Here is a 20460-nt window from a genome sequence, read left to right as displayed (position 1 = left end):
AGTTAGGAAATCAGAGAGGACAGGAGAGGAGGAGAGAGGAGAGAGAAAGTAAACCTGCAAGATTGGTAGGTAAAGAGAGAGAGAGAGAGAGAGAGAGAGAGAGAGAGAGAGAGAGAGGAGACATTTGACACATCCTAACTGAGAAAGGGAGAGAGAGAGATAAAAGGATAGAGAGATATTAAACTTATCATCCTTTGGTTTTTGAGCGCACGAGAGAGAGAGAGAGAGAGACACTAAGCTCATCATCCTATTGTTATTCAGCGTGCGGTGGTGATCGAGCGAGCGAGGGAGAGAGAGAGGGGGAGGAGGGAGAGCGAGGGAGGAGGGAGGGAGGGAGGGAGGAGAGGGGCCGGGCAGCATCATGTTCATGCTCATTCGCGAGGGAGGAGGCAGCATGAACGGCCAGAGCACGGAGGTGAGAGAGAGATCGGAGAAGAAGGTGAAAGCTTCGATCAAGAAGAATGTGGAGAAGCAGCAGAGAAGGAACAGTGGAGAGGGGGAGGGGGCTCAGAGGAGGGGGTCCGGAGCCTCCTGCACCTCCTCCCGACGCCCCTCGGAGACCCCCTCCCTCAGAGACCGGGAGGGAGGCAGCGGCAAAGCCAGGGCCAAACTGAGCAGCACTTCACTGGAGGAAGAACTGGAGGCTCCCCAGTGCTTACTGCCCATCCTGGACTCTGTATTCGGACAGGTAAGAGAGAGGAGAGAGGAGAGGAGAGGAGAGAGGAGAGAGAGGAGAGAGGAGAGAGAGGAGAGAGGAGAGAGGAGAGAGGAGAGAGGAGAGAGAGGGGAGAGAGGAGAGAGGAGAGAGGAGAGAGAGGAGAGAGGAGAAGAGAGGAGAGGAGAGAGGAGAGAGGAGAGGAGAGGAGAGGAGAGGAGAGGAGAGAGGAGAGAGGAGAGGAGAGGAGAGGAGAAGAGAGGAGACGGGAGAGAGGAGACGGGAGGAGAGAGAGGAGAGGAGAGAGGAGAGGAGAGGAGAGGGGAGAGGAGACAGGGGAGAGAGGAGACAGGAGAGGAGAGGAGAGAGGAGGAGAGGGAGAGGAGAGGGGAGAGGAGAGAGAGCAGAGAGGAGAGGGCAGGAGAGAGGAGAGGGGAGAAGAGAGGAGGGGAGAGGATTTCAATGCTGGAGGGGTGTGTTGAATATTATTTAAACAGAAGGGACTGGGAGGGGGAGTTTAATTAGAAGTCGGGTCTGTTTCAATGCTGGTTTATGATTTACAAAAAAAACTGTGACTAAATTTAGACTGTGAGTAACCTGAGGGATTTTATTTCAGTGCCTTACAGACACACAGGGCTGCGTTTCAATACCTCCTCATTCATATTGCATGTCTCTGAGTGTCGGGTGTCTCTGATCGTGCTGAGAGTGTGTCTCATTCCTCTCGCACTCTTTGTAGGACAGACCCTCCCTCCTCTCCTCCCCTCTCCCCTCTCCCCTCTCCCCTCTCTCTCCTCTCTCTCCTCTCCTCTCTCCCCTCCTCTCTCCCCTCCTCTCTCCCCTCTCCCCTCTCCTCTCCTCGTCTCCTCTCCTCCCCCTCTCCCCTCTCCCTCAGTTTTATATCAGCTAATCTGTGGTGTGTCGGATGTCTCTTGTAATATGTTTCTGAGTGTCGGGGGTGTGTCTCTCATGTTAACTGATATAAGAGACAGCTGATGTAATTCATTAATTAATTCTATGCGTATCAGTTTAACAAGATCAGATTGTCAATTAAGAGATTAGCCCTCGCCTTGCCAAATCCTGATCCCCCCAGCCAGCGCTGTGTGTCTGCAACAGGGAAGAGAGACACGCTCTGCCTTGCAAAGTACTGAGCCCAAGGAAAAAAAAAAAAAAAACTTTCACTAACTTTGCTGGGGAGCTCTGAACCCCAGGACTGGGTGCAGCAGCAGCAGCAGCAGGGCTAGTGTGAGTTTGTAACCCTGCTCAAACTCCTGGCTCCTGATCATTTCAATATTAATAATAATAATACTAGACTTCATTGAGGGGAGCTCTGAACCCCAGGACTGGGTGCAGCAGCAGCAGCAGGGCTAGTGTGAGTTTCTAACCCTGCTCAAACTCCTGGCTCCTGATCATTGCAATGTTAATAATAATAATACTAGACTTCATTGAGGGGAGCTCTGAACCCCAGGACTGGGTGCAGCAGCAGCAGCAGCAGCAGGGCTAGTGTGAGTTTCTAACCCTGCTCAAACTCCTGGCTCCTGATCATTTCAATATTAATAATAATAATACTAGACTTCATTGAGGGGAGCTCTGAACCCCAGGACTGGGTGCAGCAGCAGCAGCAGCAGCAGGGCTAGTGTGAGTTTCTAACCCTGCTCAAACTCCTGGCTCCTGATCATTTCAATATTAATAATAATAATACTAGACTTCATTGAGGGGAGCTCTGAACCCCAGGACTGGGTGCAGCAGCAGCAGCAGCAGGGCTAGTGTGAGTTTGTAACCCTGCTCAAACTCCTGGCTCCTGATCATTTCAATATTAATAATAATAATACTAGACTTCATTGAGGGGAGCTCTGAACCCCAGGACTGGGTGCAGCAGCAGCAGCAGGGCTAGTGTGAGTTTCTAACCCTGCTCAAACTCCTGGCTCCTGATCATTGCAATGTTAATAATAATAATACTAGACTTCATTGAGGGGAGCTCTGAACCCCAGACTGGGTGCAGCAGCAGCAGCAGCAGCAGGGCTAGTGTGAGTTTCTAACCCTGCTCAAACTCCTGGCTCCTGATCATTTCAATATTAATAATAATAATACTAGACTTCATTGAGGGGAGCTCTGAACCCCAGGACTGGGTGCAGCAGCAGCAGCAGGGCTAGTGTGAGTTTCTAACCCTGCTCAAACTCCTGGCTCCTGATCATTGCAATGTTAATAATAATAATACTAGACTTCATTGAGGGGAGCTCTGAACCCCAGGACTGGGTGCAGCAGCAGCAGCAGGGCTAGTGTGAGTTTGTAACCCTGCTCAAACTCCTGGCTCCTGATCATTTCAATATTAATAATAATAATACTAGACTTCATTGAGGGGAGCTCTGAACCCCAGGACTGGGTGCAGCAGCAGCAGCAGGGCTAGTGTGAGTTTGTAACCCTGCTCAAACTCCTGGCTCCTGATCATTGCAATGTTAATAATAATAATACTAGACTTCATTGAGGGGAGCTCTGAACCCCAGGACTGGGTGCAGCAGCAGCAGCAGCAGCAGGGCTAGTGTGAGTTTCTAACCCTGCTCAAACTCCTGGCTCCTGATCATTTCAATATTAATAATAATAATACTAGACTTCATTGAGGGGAGCTCTGAACCCCCAGGACTGGGTGCAGCAGCAGCAGCAGCAGGGCTAGTGTGAGTTTCTAACCCTGCTCAAACTCCTGGCTCCTGATCATTTCAATATTAATAATAATAATACTAGACTTCATTGAGGGGAGCTCTGAACCCCAGGACTGGGTGCAGCAGCAGCAGCAGGGCTAGTGTGAGTTTGTAACCCTGCTCAAACTCCTGGCTCCTGATCATTGCAATGTTAATAATAATAATACTAGACTTCATTGAGGGGAGCTCTGAACCCCAGGACTGGGTGCAGCAGCAGCAGCAGCAGCAGGGCTAGTGTGAGTTTCTAACCCTGCTCAAACTCCTGGCTCCTGATCATTTCAATATTAATAATAATAATACTAGAGTTCATTGAGGGGAGCTCTGAACCCCAGGACTGGGTGCAGCAGCAGCAGGGCTAGTGTGAGTTTCTAACCCTGCTCAAACTCCTGGCTCCTGATCATTTCAATATTAATAATAATAATACTAGAGTTCATTGAGGGGAGCTCTGAACCCCAGGACTGGTGCTGCAGCAGCAGCAGGGCTAGTGTGAGTTTCTAACCCTGCTCAAACTCCTGGCTCCTGATCATTTCAATATTAACCTTGCTCAGACCGCCAGATAATTTCAGGTTGAAACATAGATTCATTTCCACGCTGTTTATGTTTTTAATGTTACTCTCGAGGATTCCTGTGCTTTACAATGCTTCCCTATGCTTTGCCAGACCTCTCTGTGCTTTACAATGCTTCCCTATGCTTTACCAGACCTCTCTGTGCTTTACAATGCTTCCCTATGCTTTACCAGACCTCTCTGTGCTTTACAATGCTTCCCTATGCTTTACCAGACCTCTCTGTGCTTTACAATGCTTCCCTATGCTTTACCAGACTCTCTGTGCTTTACAATGCTCCCCTATGCTTTACCAGACCTCTCTGTGCTTTACAATGCTTCCCTATGCTTTACCAGACCTCTTTGTGCTTTACAATGCTTCCCTATACTTTACCAGACCTCTCTGTGCTTTACAATGCTCCCCTATGCTTTACCAGACCTCTCTGTGCTTTACAATGCTTCCCTATGCTTTACCAGACCTCTTTGTGCTTTACAATGCTTCCCTATGCTTTACCAGACCTCTCTGTGCTTTACAATGCTTCCCTATGCTTTACCAGACCTCTCTGTGCTTTACAATGCTTCCCTATGCTTTACCAGACCTCTCTGTGCTTTACAATGCTTCCCTATGCTTTACCACACCTCTCTGTGCTTTACAATGCTTCCCTATGCTTTACCAGACCTCTCTGTGCTTTACAATGCTTCCCTATGCTTTACCAGACCTCTCTGTGCTTTACAATGCTTCCCTATGCTTTACCACACCTCTTATAATCAATCAAACACTGTGCTCTAGTGTAGCTGCTATAGTCAATCAAACACTGTGCTCTAGTCTAGCTGCTATAGTCAGCAATCAAACACTGTGCTCTAGTCTAGCTGCTATAGTTAGCAAGAGGGAGAGAGAGAGGGGAAAGGGGAGAGAGGGGAAGGTGGAGGGAGGGAGGGAGGGGAAGGTGGAGAGAGGGGAAGGTGGGCACGACAAAGTTGTAAAGTATTTTATCATTATTATTATCAGACAACGGGCACGCAGTTCTACACAGGTGGTGTCTGGTTCACTGGTTGGTGTACAGTGTCCTCTGCTGGTCAGTTTGTGGTACTGCAGAAAAGGCAACTTAAAAATAGTACCTTTCATTTCAATATATTATTGATACACTCCGTCCCTTTACGACTTCCTGTTATTATTATTATTATTATTATTATTATTATTATTATAATAAACGCTTAATTGACTTTTTAATTTTCAATATGTCTTTTTTTCTTTTCTGTGTTTAATATTATCAAGTAAGTTTGACGTATTTTAGTTAGAAACCTTCAGAACGTTTTTTCCACCAATCAGGACGCTCCGTCGCACAGGGGAACGTTCAGGTAGAACGCTCAGGTTTAAATTTTTTTTTTTTTTTTTTTTTTTTTTTAATCCGCCTAACGGAAGAGAAGCCTAACGGTTGAACAGGTAAATAAACAACATTTAAACTAGAGATTTAAATGCTTTAAATATATATTTTAAATAACCACACAGACACCGTTTACCGTGTTATGTCCTCTAATAAGTTTATTTTTGGTTTAAATAGCGGGCGTTGTTACAAAACGGACGGATAACGAAAACGCGCTCTCTCAAATTCAAAACATACTTTCTCTCCCCCCTCTCTTTCAAATTCAGAAAAGATTTTCTCTCCTCTCTCTTTCAAATTCAAATTCAAAAAAGACTTTCTCCTCTACATGCATTAATCTAATCTCTCCGCTCCCAATACCCTCAAATCCGTCAATAAAACACAAATATTAATATCCGCTCTCTTTAAAATAGGACGGGGGTGGAGTTCAGCCAAGAGTGAAAAAAATGGACTTTTTTTTGGGGGGGGGGGGGGGGGTTCAGAAAATTTCCCATTTTGTTAGACCCCTGTGTTTTAGTAAAAGTGACAAATTTACTGTGTGTCTGACACAGACTGATAGAGATACAGACAGACACACAGATAGACGGACGAGTTGCTGTGAGTGTGGGGGCAGTGAGACAGATGGAGCAGATTGGAGGGAGGGAGGGAGGGATGGAGAGAGGGAGGAAGGCTTTGCGATGAGAGGAGAGGTGTTCAGTTATGCGCAGAGTGAAGTGAGGACAAGAGGATAAAAACAAAATCAACTGAGAATCACAGCTGTGAGAAAGAGAGAGAGTGTGTCTGTGTCTGTGTGTTTGTCCGAGTGTCGGTGTGTGTGTGTGTGTCTGTGTGAGTGGCAGTGTGTGTCTGTGTGAGTGGCAGTGTGTGTCTGTGTGAGTGGCAGTGTGTGTGTGTCTGTCTGTCTGTGTGAGCGTGTCAGTGTGTGTCTTTCTGTCTGAGTGTGTCAGGGTGTGTGTGTGTGTGTGTGTGAGTGGCAGTGTGTGTCTGTGTGAGTGGCAGTGTGTGTGTGTCTGTGTGAGTGGCAGTGTGTGTGTGTCTGTCTGTCTGTCTGTCTGTCTGTGTGAGCGTGTCAGTGTGTGTCTTTCTGTCTGAGTGTGTCAGGGTGTGTGTGTGTGTGTGTGAGTGGCAGTGTGTGTCTGTGTGAGTGGCAGTGTGTGTGTGTCTGTGTGAGTGGCAGTGTGTGTGTGTCTGTCTGTCTGTCTGTCTGTGTGAGCGTGTCAGTGTGTGTCTTTCTGTCTGAGTGTGTCAGGGTGTGTGTGTGTGTCTCGGTGTGTGTCAGTGTGTCAGGGTGTGTGTGTGTGTCAGTGTGTGTGTGTATTTTAGTTCTTTGCAGAGCTTTTTTCTCATTTTGCTGGCAGGACACTAGCTGTGCACAAGATGGCGCTGGTGCTCACTAATATAAAGACAGGGATGTAGACTACATTATAGAAGTCTATGGCAACAAGAACTAAAGAACAGCTCCTGAACTCATAGTCCCCTCTCCTCCTCTCCCCTCTTTCCTCTCCTCCTCTCCCCTCTCCTCTCTCCTCTCTCTCTCTCCCCTCTCTCCTCTCCTTTCTCTCCTCTCTCCTCTCCCCTCTCCTTTCTCCTCTCCCCCTCTCTCTCCTCTCTCCTCTCTCCTCTCTCCCCCTCTCCTCTCTCTCTCCTCTCCTCTCCCCCCTCCTCTCCCTCTCCTCTCTCTCTCCTCTCTCTCCTCTCCCCTCCCCTCTCCTCTCTCCCTCCCTCTCCCTCTCCCCTCTCCTCTCTCCCTCCCTCTCCTCTCCCTCTCTCCTCTCTCTCTCCCTCTCCTCTCCCTCTCCCTCTCCCCTCTCCTCTCTCCTCTCTCCTCTCTCTCCTCTCTCTCTCCTCTCTTCTCTCTTCTCTCCCCTCTCCCCTCCTCTCCTCTCCTCTCTCCCCTCTCCCCTCTCCCCTCTCCTCTCCCTCTCCCTCTCCCCTCTCCTCTCTCCTCTCTCCTCTCTCTCCTCTCTCTCTCCTCTCTTCTCTCTTCTCTCCCCTCTCCCCTCCTCTCCTCTCCTCTCTCCCCTCTCCCCTCTCCCCTCTCCTCTCTCTCCTCTCTCCTCTCCCCTCTCCCCTCTCCTCTCCTCTCCTCTCTCCTCCTCTCCCCTCTCCCCTCTCCCCTCTCTTGTAATTTCCTCTGTTCTCTAGCTGGTTGTTGTTCTCCCTGGTATTAGAGCTGGATCTTTTAATCCCATGTCTGCTTGCTGAATGCTTTTTAAGCAATTGAATTTGCCAGCCTTTACACCACTGTACAGTGTCTGCCTGTCTGTCTGTCTGTCTGTCTATCAAATTCAAATTCAAACTGGCTTTATTAGCATGACAGGCATGATCCAGTGTTGCCAAAGCATTTCAACACACACCTCTATCTATGCCTGTCTGTCTGTCTGTCTGGAGGGGAGAGGTTGTTAAGACCACAGACCAAACAAATCCATTTCAGCCCTTTACCCTGTCTTGATCCCTTCTCTTCCTCCCTCTCTCTCTCCATTTCTTCCCTCTCTCCCTACCCCTGCCTTCCCCCATATTTCTCTGCCTCTTCTCCCCTCTACCTCCCTCTCCCTCTCTTTCTCTCTAATCCTAAACGAAAAAGGATTAAACTGTCCCATGCTTCTCTCCCAAATTAATTTTCTCTCGCTATCCCCCTCTCTCTATCCCCCCCCCTCTCTCTCTCTCCCTCTCTCTCTCTCTCTCTGGTAACAGACTGGTCTTTTGCTCTGAACAGCAGGATTAGACGAATGTGAAAAAAAACCAAGAGAAATAAAACGAGAGCAAAGACTGAATCGAAAGACAGCGAAACAATTGAGAATATTTTCTTTTAAACCTCAAATTCAAATTTTTGTGTTTTGTTTTTTTTAAAAGCAGGGCAGAGCAGTCAGGGTTTTATAAAAATGTACAAATCGAGACAGACTGACGGCCTGAACTGTGCGAAGTTTATATAACATAAGGGAGAGAGGGAGAGAGAGGGAGAGAGAGAGGGAGAGAGAGAGAGAGGGAGAGAGAGAGGGAGAGAGAGGGAGAGAGGGATGGGTAACTGTACCAAATCATCAATGAAGAACAAACTACAAAAGGTAAGAATTATTTCAGCAAAGTTTGTAAAAAAAAATGTGTACGCGTGTCTGTGTGTGTGTCTGTGTGCCTCAGTGTGTGTGTGTGTGTCAGTGTGTCAGGGTGTGTGAGTGTGTCAGTGTGTGTGTGTGTCAGTGTGTGTGTGTGTGTGTCTGTGTCAGTGTGTGTGTGTCTGTGTGTCAGTGTGTGTGTGTCTGTGCGTCAGTGTGTGTGTCTGTGCGTCAGTGTGTGTGTGTCTGTGTGTCAGTGTTTGTGTGTCTGTGTGTGTGTGTCAGTGTTTGTGTGTCAGTGTGTGTGTGTCTGTGTGTCAGTGTGTGTGTCTGTGCATCAGTGTGTGTGTGTTTGTGTCAGTGTGTGTGTCTGTGTGTCAGTGTGTGTGTGTCTGTGTGTCAGTGTGTGTGTGTTTGTGTGTCAGTGTGTGTGTGTCAGTGTGTGTGTCTGTGTCAGTGTGTGTGTCTGTGTGTCAGTGTGTCTGTGCGTCAGTGTGTGTGTCAGTGTGTGTGTGTTTGTGTGTCAGTGTGTGTGTCTGTGTGTCAGTGTGTGTGTCTGTGTGTGTCAGTGTGTGTGTCTGTGTGTCAGTGTGTGTGTGTCAGTGTGTGTGTCAGTGTGTGTGTGTCTGTGCGTCAGTGTGTGTGTGAGCCCCATAGCACAGCAAAATAAATAGTATTTCATTTTAGATTTGTTAGGGTGTGGAATTCAATATGTTAACAAGGGAACATTATTCAGCAGCTTTCACTGGACTCTATGAAGCTGAGGGAGTTCATTCTATATAGAGGGGGTGGAATTCAATATGTTAACAAGGGAACATTATTCAGCAGCTTTCATTGGACTCTATGAAGCTGAGGGAGTTCATTCTATATAGAGGGGGTGGAATTCAATAGGTTAACAAGGGAACATTATTCAGCAGCTTTCATTGGACTCTATGAAGCTGAGGGAGTTCATTCTATATAGAGGGGGTGGAATTCAATATGTTAACAAGGGAACATTATTCAGCAGCTTTCATTGGACTCTATGAAGCTGAGGGAGTTCATTCTATATAGAGGGGGTGGAATTCAATATGTTAACAAGGGAACATTATTCAGCAGCTTTCATTGGACTCTATGAAGCTGAGGGAGTTCATTCTATATAGAGGGGGTGGAATTCAATATGTTAACAAGGGAACATTATTCAGCAGCTTTCATTGGACTCTATGAAGCTGAGGGAGTTCATTCTATATAGAGGGGGTGGAATTCAATATGTTAACAAGGGAACATTATTCAGCAGCTTTCATTGGACTCTATGAAGCTGAGGGAGTTCATTCTATATAGAGGGTGTGGAATTCAATATGTTAACAAGGGAACATTATTCAGCAGCTTTCATTGGACTCTGAAGCTGAGGGAGTTCATTCTATATAGAGGGTGGGGTAATTCAATATGTTAACAAGGGAACATTATTCAGCAGCTTTCATTGGACTCTATGAAGCTGAGGGAGTTCATTCTATATAGAGGGGGTGGAATTCAATATGTTAACAAGGGAACATTATTCAGCAGCTTTCATTGGACTCTATGAAGCTGAGGGAGTTCATTCTATATAGAGGGGGTGGAATTCAATATGTTAACAAGGGAACATTATTCAGCAGCTTTCATTGGACTCTATGAAGCTGAGGGAGTTCATTCTATATAGAGGGTGTGGAATTCAATATGTTGACAAGGTATCATTATTCAGCAGCTTTCATTGGACTCTATGAAGCTGAGGGAGTTCATTCTATATAGAGGGGGTGGAATTCAATATGTTAACAAGGGAACATTATTCAGCAGCTTTCACTGGACTCTATGAAGCTGAGGGAGTTCATTCTATATAGAGGGGGTGGAATTCAATATGTGCAAAGAAGAGCGACCAGAATTATCCCGGGTTTAAAAGGCATGTCGTATGCAGACAGGCTAAAAGAATTGAATCTATTCAGTCTTGAACAAAGAAGACTACGCTGCGATCTGATTCAAACATTCAAAATCCTAAAAGGTATAGACAATGTCGACCCAGGGGACTTTTTTGACCTGAAAAAAGAAACAAGGACCAGGGGTCACAAATGGAGATTAGATAAAGGGGCATTCAGAACAGAAAATAGGAGGCACTTTCTTTACACAGAATTGTGAGGGTCTGGAACCAACTCTCCAGTAATGTTGTTGAAGCTGACACCCTGGGATCCTTCAAGAAGCTGCTTGATGAGATTCTGGGATCAATAAGCTACTAACAACCAAACGAGCAAGATGGGCTGAATGGGGCCTCCTCTCGTTTGGAAACTTTCTTATGTTCTTATGTTCTAGTAATTATCAACAGATTACCTTAAATAATCAGTAATCTGTAGATTACTTATATTATTATTATTATTATTATTACGAGCAAAAGTAATTTCAAAGTAATCAGTAATATATTGCTTCTGTCCGAAAGTAATCTGTAAACCCATTACATTTTGTGATAAGTAATCTGTGCTATATTGCTTTTATTAGGAACATGCCTGCTACTGATGAGATACAATTGGCAATTAACACAGAAGTGCCTCAGATTAGAGCTGTATGAAAAAACTAGGACAGCTGCAAAGCAGAATAATACAAACAGAAATAATCCGATAATGTCTCGTTTTAAATAAAAGCTTTCGAAAACTATAAAACCCTATCAAGAGATATTCCAGTCAGCAATCCCCAAACACTGTGCTCTAGTCTAGCTGCTATAGTCAGCAATCAAACACTGTGCTCTAGTCTAGCTGCTATAGTCAGCAATCAAACACTGCTCTAGTCTAGCTGCTGTAGTCAGCAATCAAACACTGTGCTCTAGTCTAGCTGCTATAGTCAATCAAACACTGTGCTCTAGTCTAGCTGCTATAGTCAGCAATCAAACACTGTGCTCTAGTCTAGCTGCTATAGTCAATCAAACACTGCTCTAGTCTAGCTGCTATAGTCAATCAAACACTGCTCTAGTCTAGCTGCTATAGTCAATCAAACACTGCTCTAGTCTAGCTGCTGTAGTCAATCAAACACTGTGCTCTAGTCTAGCTGCTATAGTCAATCAAACACTGTTCTCTAGTCTAGCTGCTATAGTCAATCAAACACTGTACTCTAGTCTAGCTGCTATAGTCAATCAAACACTGTGCACTAGTCTAGCTGCTATAGTCAATCAAACACTGTGCTCTAGTCTAGCTGCTACAGCCAGTCAAACACTGTGCTTTAGTCTAGCTGCTACAGTCAATCAAACACTGTGCTCTAGTCTAGCTGCTATAGTCAGTCAAACACTGTGCTCTAGTCTAGCTGCTATAGTCAATCAAACACTGCTCTAGTCTAGCTGCTATAGTCAATCAAACACTGTGCTCTAGTCTAGCTGCTATAGTCAGCAATCAAACACTGCTCTAGTCTAGCTGCTATAGTCAATCAAACACTGTGCTCTAGTCTAGCTGCTATAGTCAATCAAACACTGTACTCTAGTCTAGCTGCTATAGTCAGCAATCAAACACTGTGCTCTAGTCTAGCTGCTATAGTCAGCAATCAAACACTGTGCTCTAGTCTAGCTGCTATAGTCAAACACTGTGCTCTAGTCTAGCTGCTATAGTCAATCAAACACTGCTCTAGTCTAGCTGCTATAGTCAATCAAACACTGTGCTCTAGTCTAGCTGCTATAGTCAATCAAACACTGCTCTAGTCTAGCTGCTATAGTCAGCAATCAAACACTGTGCTCTAGTCTAGCTGCTATAGTCAATCAAACACTGCTCTAGTCTAGCTGCTATAGTCAATCAAACACTGCTCTAGTCTAGCTGCTATAGTCAATCAAACACTGTGCTCTAGTCTAGCTGCTATAGTCAGTCAAACACTGCTCTAGTCTAGCTGCTATAGTCAATCAAACACTGTACTCTAGTCTAGCTGCTATAGTCAATCAAACACTGTGCTCTAGTCTAGCTGCTACAGCCAGTCAAACACTGTGCTTTAGTCTAGCTGCTACAGTCAATCAAACACTGTGCTCTAGTCTAGCTGCTATAGTCAGTCAAACACTGTGCTCTAGTCTAGCTGCTATAGTCAATCAAACACTGTGCTCTAGTCTAGCTGCTATAGTCAATCAAACACTGTGCTCTAGTTTAGCTGCTATAGTCAGCAATTAAACACTGTGCTCTAGTCTAGCTGCTATAGTCAATCAAACACTGTGCTCTGTATTACCTGGCTGTGTGTATAGCTGTGTGACCTGGCTGTGTGTATAGCTGTGTGACCTGGCTGTGTGTATAGCTGTATTACCTGGCTGTGTGTATAGCTGTATGACCTGGCTGTGTGTATAGCTGTATTACCTGGCTGTGTGTATAGCTGTGTGACCTGGCTGTGTGTATAGCTGTATTACCTGGCTGTGTGTATAGCTGTATTACCTGGCTGTGTGTATAGCTGTGTGTATAGCTGTATTACCTGGCTGTGTGTATAGCTGTGTGACCTGGCTGTGTGTATAGCTGTGTGACCTGGCTATGTGTATAGCTGTATTACCTGGCTGTGTGTATAGCTGTGTGACCTAGCTGTGTGTATAGCTGTGTGACCTGGCTGTGTGTATAGCTGTATTACCTGGCTGTGTGTATAGCTGTGTTACCTGGCTGTGTGTATAGCTGTATTACCTGGCTGTGTGTATAGGGCTCGGTCGAGGGAGGAGGGGTCCTGACTGCTGCGATGGGGGGTGTGGCCTCTCGCATGGAGAGGGCGGAACCCGGCGAGGGGGAGGAGTTGGGGGAGGAGTCAGAGCGGGAGTTCGCTGAGCCGCTGTGTACGCTGGTTCAGAACTGCACCATGCTGCACGGACTCGCGGGTCCAGCCTGCATCTTCCTGCGGCATGGCTTCGGTCAGGCACAGCTCGTACGTACAGAACCATCGATACCATCATAACCATCGAGAAACACGACCCCCTCCCCCCTCTGCACAGCACACACACACACACAACCATGCATACCATCATAACCATCGAGAAACACGACCCCCTCCCCCCTCTGCACAGCACACACACACACAACCATGCATACCATCTATCCATCTGTCTGTCTGTATGTATGTTTGTAAACTTTACTAATGTATTTTTCTTGTGTTTTCCCCTTTGCAACACAACGCCTAATTATGTATTATTATTTTATTATTGTTATTTTATCACACACACACACTGAGACATACACTGAGACACACAGAGGCACACACACCCTGAGACACACACACAAACTCACTGACACACACAGAGGCACACACACCCTGAGACACACACACACACACTCACACACTGAGACACACACACAAACTCACTGAGACACACACACAAACTCACTGAGACACACACACACACACACACACACACACTCACTCACTCACTCACAGACAGATTGAGACATTTGAAACATTCCCTGGTGGAATATCCTTGCAGCTGCTGTAGGGAATGGGAAATGGGAATTAAGTAGGATTTGTCCGCTATTACTGGTAAATATTGAGATTTCAGGGAAAATCCTGCAGTGCATTAATAATAATAATAATAATAATAATAATAATAATAATAATAATCATCTCGGGGGGGGGAGGGGGGGGGGGGGGGAGTGGCAATGAAGGGGTCCTGTGGAGCTTAGAACATGACTGACTGAAAATGTGGTTTGATAAGTTACTGGGCTTTCAAAACAGTTCAACCCACAGTAAAAGCACAGCACAGCGTAATAAAGCACAGTGAAAGCACGGTGAAGCATTGTAAAGCACAGAGAGGTGTGGTAAAGCATAGGGAAGCATTGTAAAGCACAGAGAGGTCTGGTAAAGCATAGGGAAGCATTGTAAAGCACAGAGAGGTGTGGTAAAGCATAGGGAAGCATTGAAAAGCACAGAGAGGTCTGGTAAAACATAGGGAAGTATTGTAAAACACAGAGAGGTGTGGTAAAGCATAGGGAAGCATTGTAAAGCACAGAGAGGTCTGGTAAAGCATAGGGAAGCATTGTAAAGCACAGAGAGGTCTGGTAAAGCATAGGGAAGCATTGTAAAGCACAGAGAGGTCTGGTAAAGCATAGGGAAGCATTGTAAAGCACAGAGAATCAATCAATAACACTCTGAGGGAACGATGGGTAATATTGTGAAAAGGGAAAGGAGATACAGGCAGAAACAAGAGCAGCAATCTCATTGGAAGGGAGTGCTCAAGGACTGGGATTGGAAGACATCTGATCTCATTCATCACTGAGCTCCATGTGTGCAGCACGTATCCAAATCTATGAAACTGCTCACACCCACCACACTTAAAGACTAAAAGAACCAGGGTTAAAGAAAAGGGCTTCATACCAGGAGGTTCAAATCCTGTGTGTGACCCTGAGCAAGTCACTGAACCTCCTTGTGCTCCGTCCTTCGGATGAGACGTCAAACAAACGAGCTCCTATTGGAAGTGACTCTGCAGCAGCCACTGACTCCCTGTGTGTGTGTGAGACCCTGAGCAAGTCACTGAACCTCCTTGTGCTCCGTCCTTCAGGATGAGACGTCAAACAAACGAGCTCCTATTGGAAGTGACTCTGCAGAAGCAGCAGCAGCAGTTGTTGATGATGCAGAGTTCACCCCCCTAGTCTCTGGAAGTCGCTTTGGATAAAAGCGTTTGCTGAAGGACTCATTCATAATAATCAACTAAACTGTGTTTGTGTGTCTGTCCTGCTTTGATGTTTTACAGGACAGGGAGCTGCGACCTGAGGAAATCGAAGGTAAGGAAAGAATATTATTATTATTACTATTACTATTACTATTATTATCTAGGGAAGCGCTTGTCTGATTGTGATGAAACTTGCGAAGAACGCATCAGAATCGTTCCTGTCTGTCAGGCATCACTATATTTATATATAGTCCATTAGTATTTCATGTTATATTTTCAGAATGTTACATTTTTCAATGTCAGGTTTTTCTGTTAAGTATCTGGGAAACTATAAAAAGCGCTGGGTGTGGAATTCAATATGTTAACAAGGGAACATTATTCAGCAGCTTTCATTGGACTCTATGAAGCTGAGGGAGTTCATTCTATATAGAGGGGGTGGAATTCAATATGTTAACAAGGGAACATTATTCAGCAGCTTTCATTGGACTCTATGAAGCTGAGGGAGTTCATTCTATATAGAGGGGGTGGAATTCAATATGTTAACAAGGGAACATTATTCAGCAGCTTTCATTGGACTCTATGAAGCTGAGGGAGTTCATTCTATATAGAGGGGGTGGAATTCAATATGTTAACAAGGGAACATTATTCAGCAGCTTTCATTGGACTCTATGAAGCTGAGGGAGTTCATTCTATATAGAGGGTGTGCAATTCAATATGTTAACAAGGGAACATTATTCAGCAGCTTTCATTGGACTCTATGAAGCTGAGGGAGTTCATTCTATATAGAGGGGGTGGAATTCAATATGTTAACAAGGGAACATTATTCAGCAGCTTTCATTGGACTCTATGAAGCTGAGGGAGTTCATTCTAGAGGGGGATGATGATGCTAAATAGCCAGCGCCCTCTAATGGTCTGTCTCTCGAGTTTTGTTTTGCTGGCAATCCACAAGATGTGCACTAGATGGCGTTGTGAATGTGTAGTTGAGTTTTGTGTTTCAGAACTGAAGGAGGCGTTCAGGGAGTTTGATAAGAACCGCAAGGGCTTCGTCAGCTGCAAGGACCTGGGGGAGTGCATGAGGACCATGGGATACATGCCCACTGAGATGGAGCTGATCGAACTGAGCCAGCAGATCAGTGAGAGACACACACACACACACACTGAGCCAGCAGATCAGTGAGAGACACACACACACACACACACTGAGCCAGCAGATCAGTGAGAGACACACACACACACACACACACACACACACTGAGCCAGCAGATCAGTGAGAGACACGCACACACACTGAGCCAGATCAGTGAGAGACACACACACACTGAGCCAGCAGATCAGTGAGAGACACACACACTGAGCCAGCAGATCAGTGAGAGACACGCACACACACACACTGAGCCAGCAGATCAGTGAGAGACACACACACTGAGCCAGCAGATCAGTGAGAGACACACACACACACACTGAGCCAGCAGATCAGTGAGAGACACGCACACACACTGAGCCAGATCAGTGAGAGACACACACACACTGAGCCAGCAGATCAGTGAGAGACACACACACACACACTCTGAGCCAGCAGATCAGTGAGAGACACACACACACACACACACACTGAGCCAGCAGATCAGTGAGAGACACACACACACACACTCTGAGCCCGCAGATCAGTGAGAGACACGCACACACACACTCTGAGCCAGCAGATCAGTGAGACACGCACACACACACACTGAGCCAGCAGATCAGTGAGACACACACACACACACTCTGAGCCAGCAGATCAGTGAGAGACACGCACACACACACACTGAGCCAGCAGATCAGTGAGAGACACACACACTGAGCCAGCAGATCAGTGAGAGACACACACACACACACACACACTGAGCCAGCAGATCAGTGAGACACACACACACACACACTGAGCCAGCAGATCAGTGAGAGACACACACACACACACACTGAGCCAGCAGATCAGTGAGAGACACACACACACTGAGCCAGCAGATCTGTGAGAGATACGCACACACACACTGAGCCAGCAGATCAGTGAGAGACACAAACACACACACACACACACACACTGCGCCAGCAGATCAGTGAGAAACACACACACACACTGAGCCAGCAGATCAGTGAGAGACACACACACACACACACACACACACTGCGCCAGCAGATCAGTGAGAGACACACACACACACTGAGCCAGCAGATCTGTGAGAGACACACACACACTGAGCCAGCAGATCTGTGAGAGATACGCACACACACACTGAGCCAGCAGATCAGTGAGAGACACACACACACTGAGCCAGCAGATCTGTGAGAGACACACACACACACACACTGAGCCAGCAGATCAGTGAGAGACACACACACACTGAGCCAGCAGATCAGTGAGAGACACACACACACACTGAGCCAGCAGATCTGTGACAGACACACACACGGGGGGGGGGGGGCGGGACACAGACACAGTGTGTGTTGTTTCTGATGCAGTTCCTCCTCCTCTCCTCTAGGTGGCGGGAAGGTGGATTTCGATGACTTTGTGGAGCTGATGGGCCCCAAGATGCTGGCAGAGACTGCGGACATGATCGGGGTGAAGGAGCTGAGGGACGCCTTCAGACAGGTACCCTGCACCCTGACCCCTAAAACCTGCACTCTGACCCTTACGCCCTACACCCTATACACTGAACCCAGTCCACTACACCCTGCACACTATGCCCTGCACCCAGTCCACTACACAATACACACTACACCCTGAACCCTGACCCCTACACCCAGTCCACTACACATTGTACCCTGCACCCAGTCCACTACACCCTGAAACCTGACCCCTACACCCTACACCCAGTCCACTACAGCAACACCCTGCACAAAGTCCACTACACCAACCACACTACACCCTGCACACTGTAACTTACACCCTGCACCCCCTCTCTGTGTCTCTGTCAGTTTGACTCTAACAAGGACGGTCAGATCAGCACAGCGGAGCTCAGAGAAGCCATGAAGAAGCTGATGGGGCAGCAACTGAACCCCCGAGAGATCGACGAGATCGTGAAGGACGTGGATCTGAACGGAGACGGGCTGGTCGACTTCGAGGGTGAGAGAGGAGAGAGGGGAGAGAGAGAGGAGAGGGGAGAGAGAGGGGGAGGAGAGGGGAAGAGAAGGAGAGGAGAGGGGAGAGAGAGGGGGAGGAGAGGAAAAGAGAGATCGTGAAGGACGTGGATCTGAACGGAGACGGGCTGGTCAACTTCGAGGGTGAGAGAGGGAGAGGGAGGGAGAGAAGAGATTGTGAAGGATGTGGATCTGAACGGAGACGGGCTGGTCGACTGAGGGTGAGAGAGGGAGGGGAGAGAGAGGAGAGAGGTGGATGAGAGGGGAGAGAGGGAGAGGAGAGGAGAGGAGGAGATCGTGAAGGACTTGGATCTGAACGGAGACGGGCTGGTCGACTTCGAGGGTGAGAGAGAGGGAGAGAGGAGAGGGGAGGGAAGAGAGAGGGGGAGGAGAGGGGAGAGAGGGGAGGAGAGATTGTGAAGGACGTGGATCTGAACGGAGACGGGCTGGTCGACTTCGAGGGTGAGAGAGGGGGAGAGGGGAGGGGAGAGATGGGAGATAGGAGGAGAGAGAAGAGAGAGATTGTGAAGGACAGGGATCTGAACGCGCTGGTCGGCACCTGAAATCAAATGGTCTTTATTGCTGCAAATTTACAGAAATACTGAGCATGTTATATCACTATAAACCCCCATCTCTCCTCTCTCTCTCTCTCTCTCTCCTTCCAGAGTTTGTGCGCATGATGTCTCGCTGAGTCCCCAGTCTGTCTGTCTGTCTCAATCTGGGGGGGGACAAACACAGCTGGACAACGTCCAACACTGGAAACCAGGGACTGACGAGAGAGAGAGAGAGACCCAGACATGCAAAACACAATTCTGAACTTTTATCTTTAGACACAAGTATTTTATTCCATCTTATTTATTCCACATCGTGTTTCTTAACGCTGTTTTATTGTTTTTCTGTGCGGTGGGGCTGGCGCCAGTCTCACAGTCAAGAAACTGGCGCCGTGTTGGCTCCTGTAGCAGCCGCTGCTTGTGCTAAACTATAGGCATCTTGAGCCAAAATGGCCGCCGCCAGTTTGCAGTTTCCTCTCATCTGCAGCAGTGTCGAGAAGCGCCCCCTCTGGTGGCTAACGTCTGCCATTGCAAGGTAGAATCCGTTATTGTAGAACACTCTGTTTCAGGGGCGAGAGGAGAGGGATTCTGTTTACAGGTTCGTGCAGGTCTGCTCGTTTTCAGGGTCCTCTCTTTAAGCAAGATCCGTCTTTTAATATCGACCACAGCCCATAATACTCCTCAGCACCACACTGGAGACGGCAGCTGTTTACAGAGCTAAAAAATAAGCAGAAATGCACCGGATTCAACACACAGGGGAACAAATCCCAGCTCAGCCACTGACTCCCTGTGTGTGTGTGACCCTGAGCAAGTCACTGAACCTCCTTGTGCTCCGTCCTTCAGGATGAGACGTCAAACAAACGAGCTCCTATTGGAAGTGACTCTGCAGCAGCCACTGACTCCCTGTGTGTGTGTGTGTGACCCTGAGCAAGTCACCGAACCTCCTTGTGCTCCGTCCTTCAGGATGAGACGTCAAACAAACGAGCTCCTATTGGAAGTGACTCTGCAGCAGCCACTGACTCCCTGTGTGTGTGTGTGACCCTGAGCAAGTCACTGAGCCTCCTTGTGCTCCGTCCTTCAGGATGAGACGTCAAACAAACGAGCTCCTATTGGAAGTGACTCTGCAGCAGCAGCAGCAGCAGTTGTTGATGATGCAGAGTTCACCCCCCTAGTCTCTGGAAGTCTCTTTGGATAAAAGCGTCTGCTGAATGACCTAAATAATAAAGACAAGCGACCAGCTCACTTGTGGCTCAAACCTGTTGATAGAATCCCCCTCTCTCACAGACCCGCTGGGATTTCCTTACGCTGTGTGGGGCGAGTGTTCCACATGAATGAGAGCAGCATTTTAAAACTGGCAGCATCTCCAACTCTGGTCAAAAGTCTTGCATCATCACCCTCTAGAATGAAAGCTGCTGAATAATGTTCCCTTGTTAACATATTGAATTCCACCCCCTCTATATAGAATGAACTCACTCAGCTTCATAGAGTCCAATGAAAGCTGCTGAATAATGTTCCCTTGTTAACATATTGAATTCCACCCCCTCTATATAAAATGAACTCCCTCAGCTTCATAGAGTCCAATGAAAGCTGCTGAATAATGTTCCCTTGTTAACATATTGAATTCCACACCCAGCACTTTGTATAGTTTTCCCATCTACTTAAACAAAAAAACTGACGTTGAAAAATGTGACATTTCAAAATCCAACATGAAGTACTACTGTACTACGATCATGGGTTCCGGTAGACTTTTTTTGTGATATCAGTTTGTAGTTTCTTTGTTCAGAAGATGTTAAATAAAAAGTATTTAAAATTTATGTTGATATAGTTTCTTTTTGGGCTCACAATCCTGTTCAGTTTGACGCTACAATATAAT

At 46.9% G+C, this 20460-nt stretch overlaps 1 protein-coding gene across 5 annotated transcripts; it reads left to right on the top strand.

The window, feature by feature from the left end:
* The first annotated feature begins 364 nt into the window (after nt 1-364).
* On the top strand, nt 365-20401 carry LOC131727503 (calcium-binding protein 2-like). Of its 5 annotated transcripts, none has more exons than XM_059018891.1 (7): nt 7960-8333; nt 12963-13181; nt 14998-15028; nt 15897-16049; nt 17439-17548; nt 17875-18022; nt 18702-20401. In XM_059018891.1, exons 1-7 carry the CDS (start codon nt 8289-8291, stop codon nt 18725-18727), a joined length of 732 nt encoding a protein of 243 aa, XP_058874874.1. In that variant the 5' UTR covers nt 7960-8288; the 3' UTR covers nt 18728-20401. The 5 variants fall into 5 exon arrangements, with proteins under 5 accessions (XP_058874873.1, XP_058874872.1, XP_058874874.1 ...); XM_059018892.1 differs by having other exon boundaries at nt 7961-8333; nt 15915-16049; XM_059018890.1 differs by lacking the exons at nt 7960-8333; nt 12963-13181 and adding an exon at nt 365-688 and having other exon boundaries at nt 15915-16049.
* Nucleotides 20402-20460: the final 59 nt, after the last annotated feature.

The sequence above is a fragment of the Acipenser ruthenus genome, unplaced genomic scaffold, assembly GCF_902713425.1.
Source record: "Acipenser ruthenus unplaced genomic scaffold, fAciRut3.2 maternal haplotype, whole genome shotgun sequence".
NCBI classification, from domain to species: Eukaryota; Metazoa; Chordata; class Actinopteri; order Acipenseriformes; family Acipenseridae; genus Acipenser; species Acipenser ruthenus.
The sequence above is the reverse complement of the archived record's forward strand: the minus strand, read 5'-3'. Positions and strand labels throughout refer to the sequence as shown.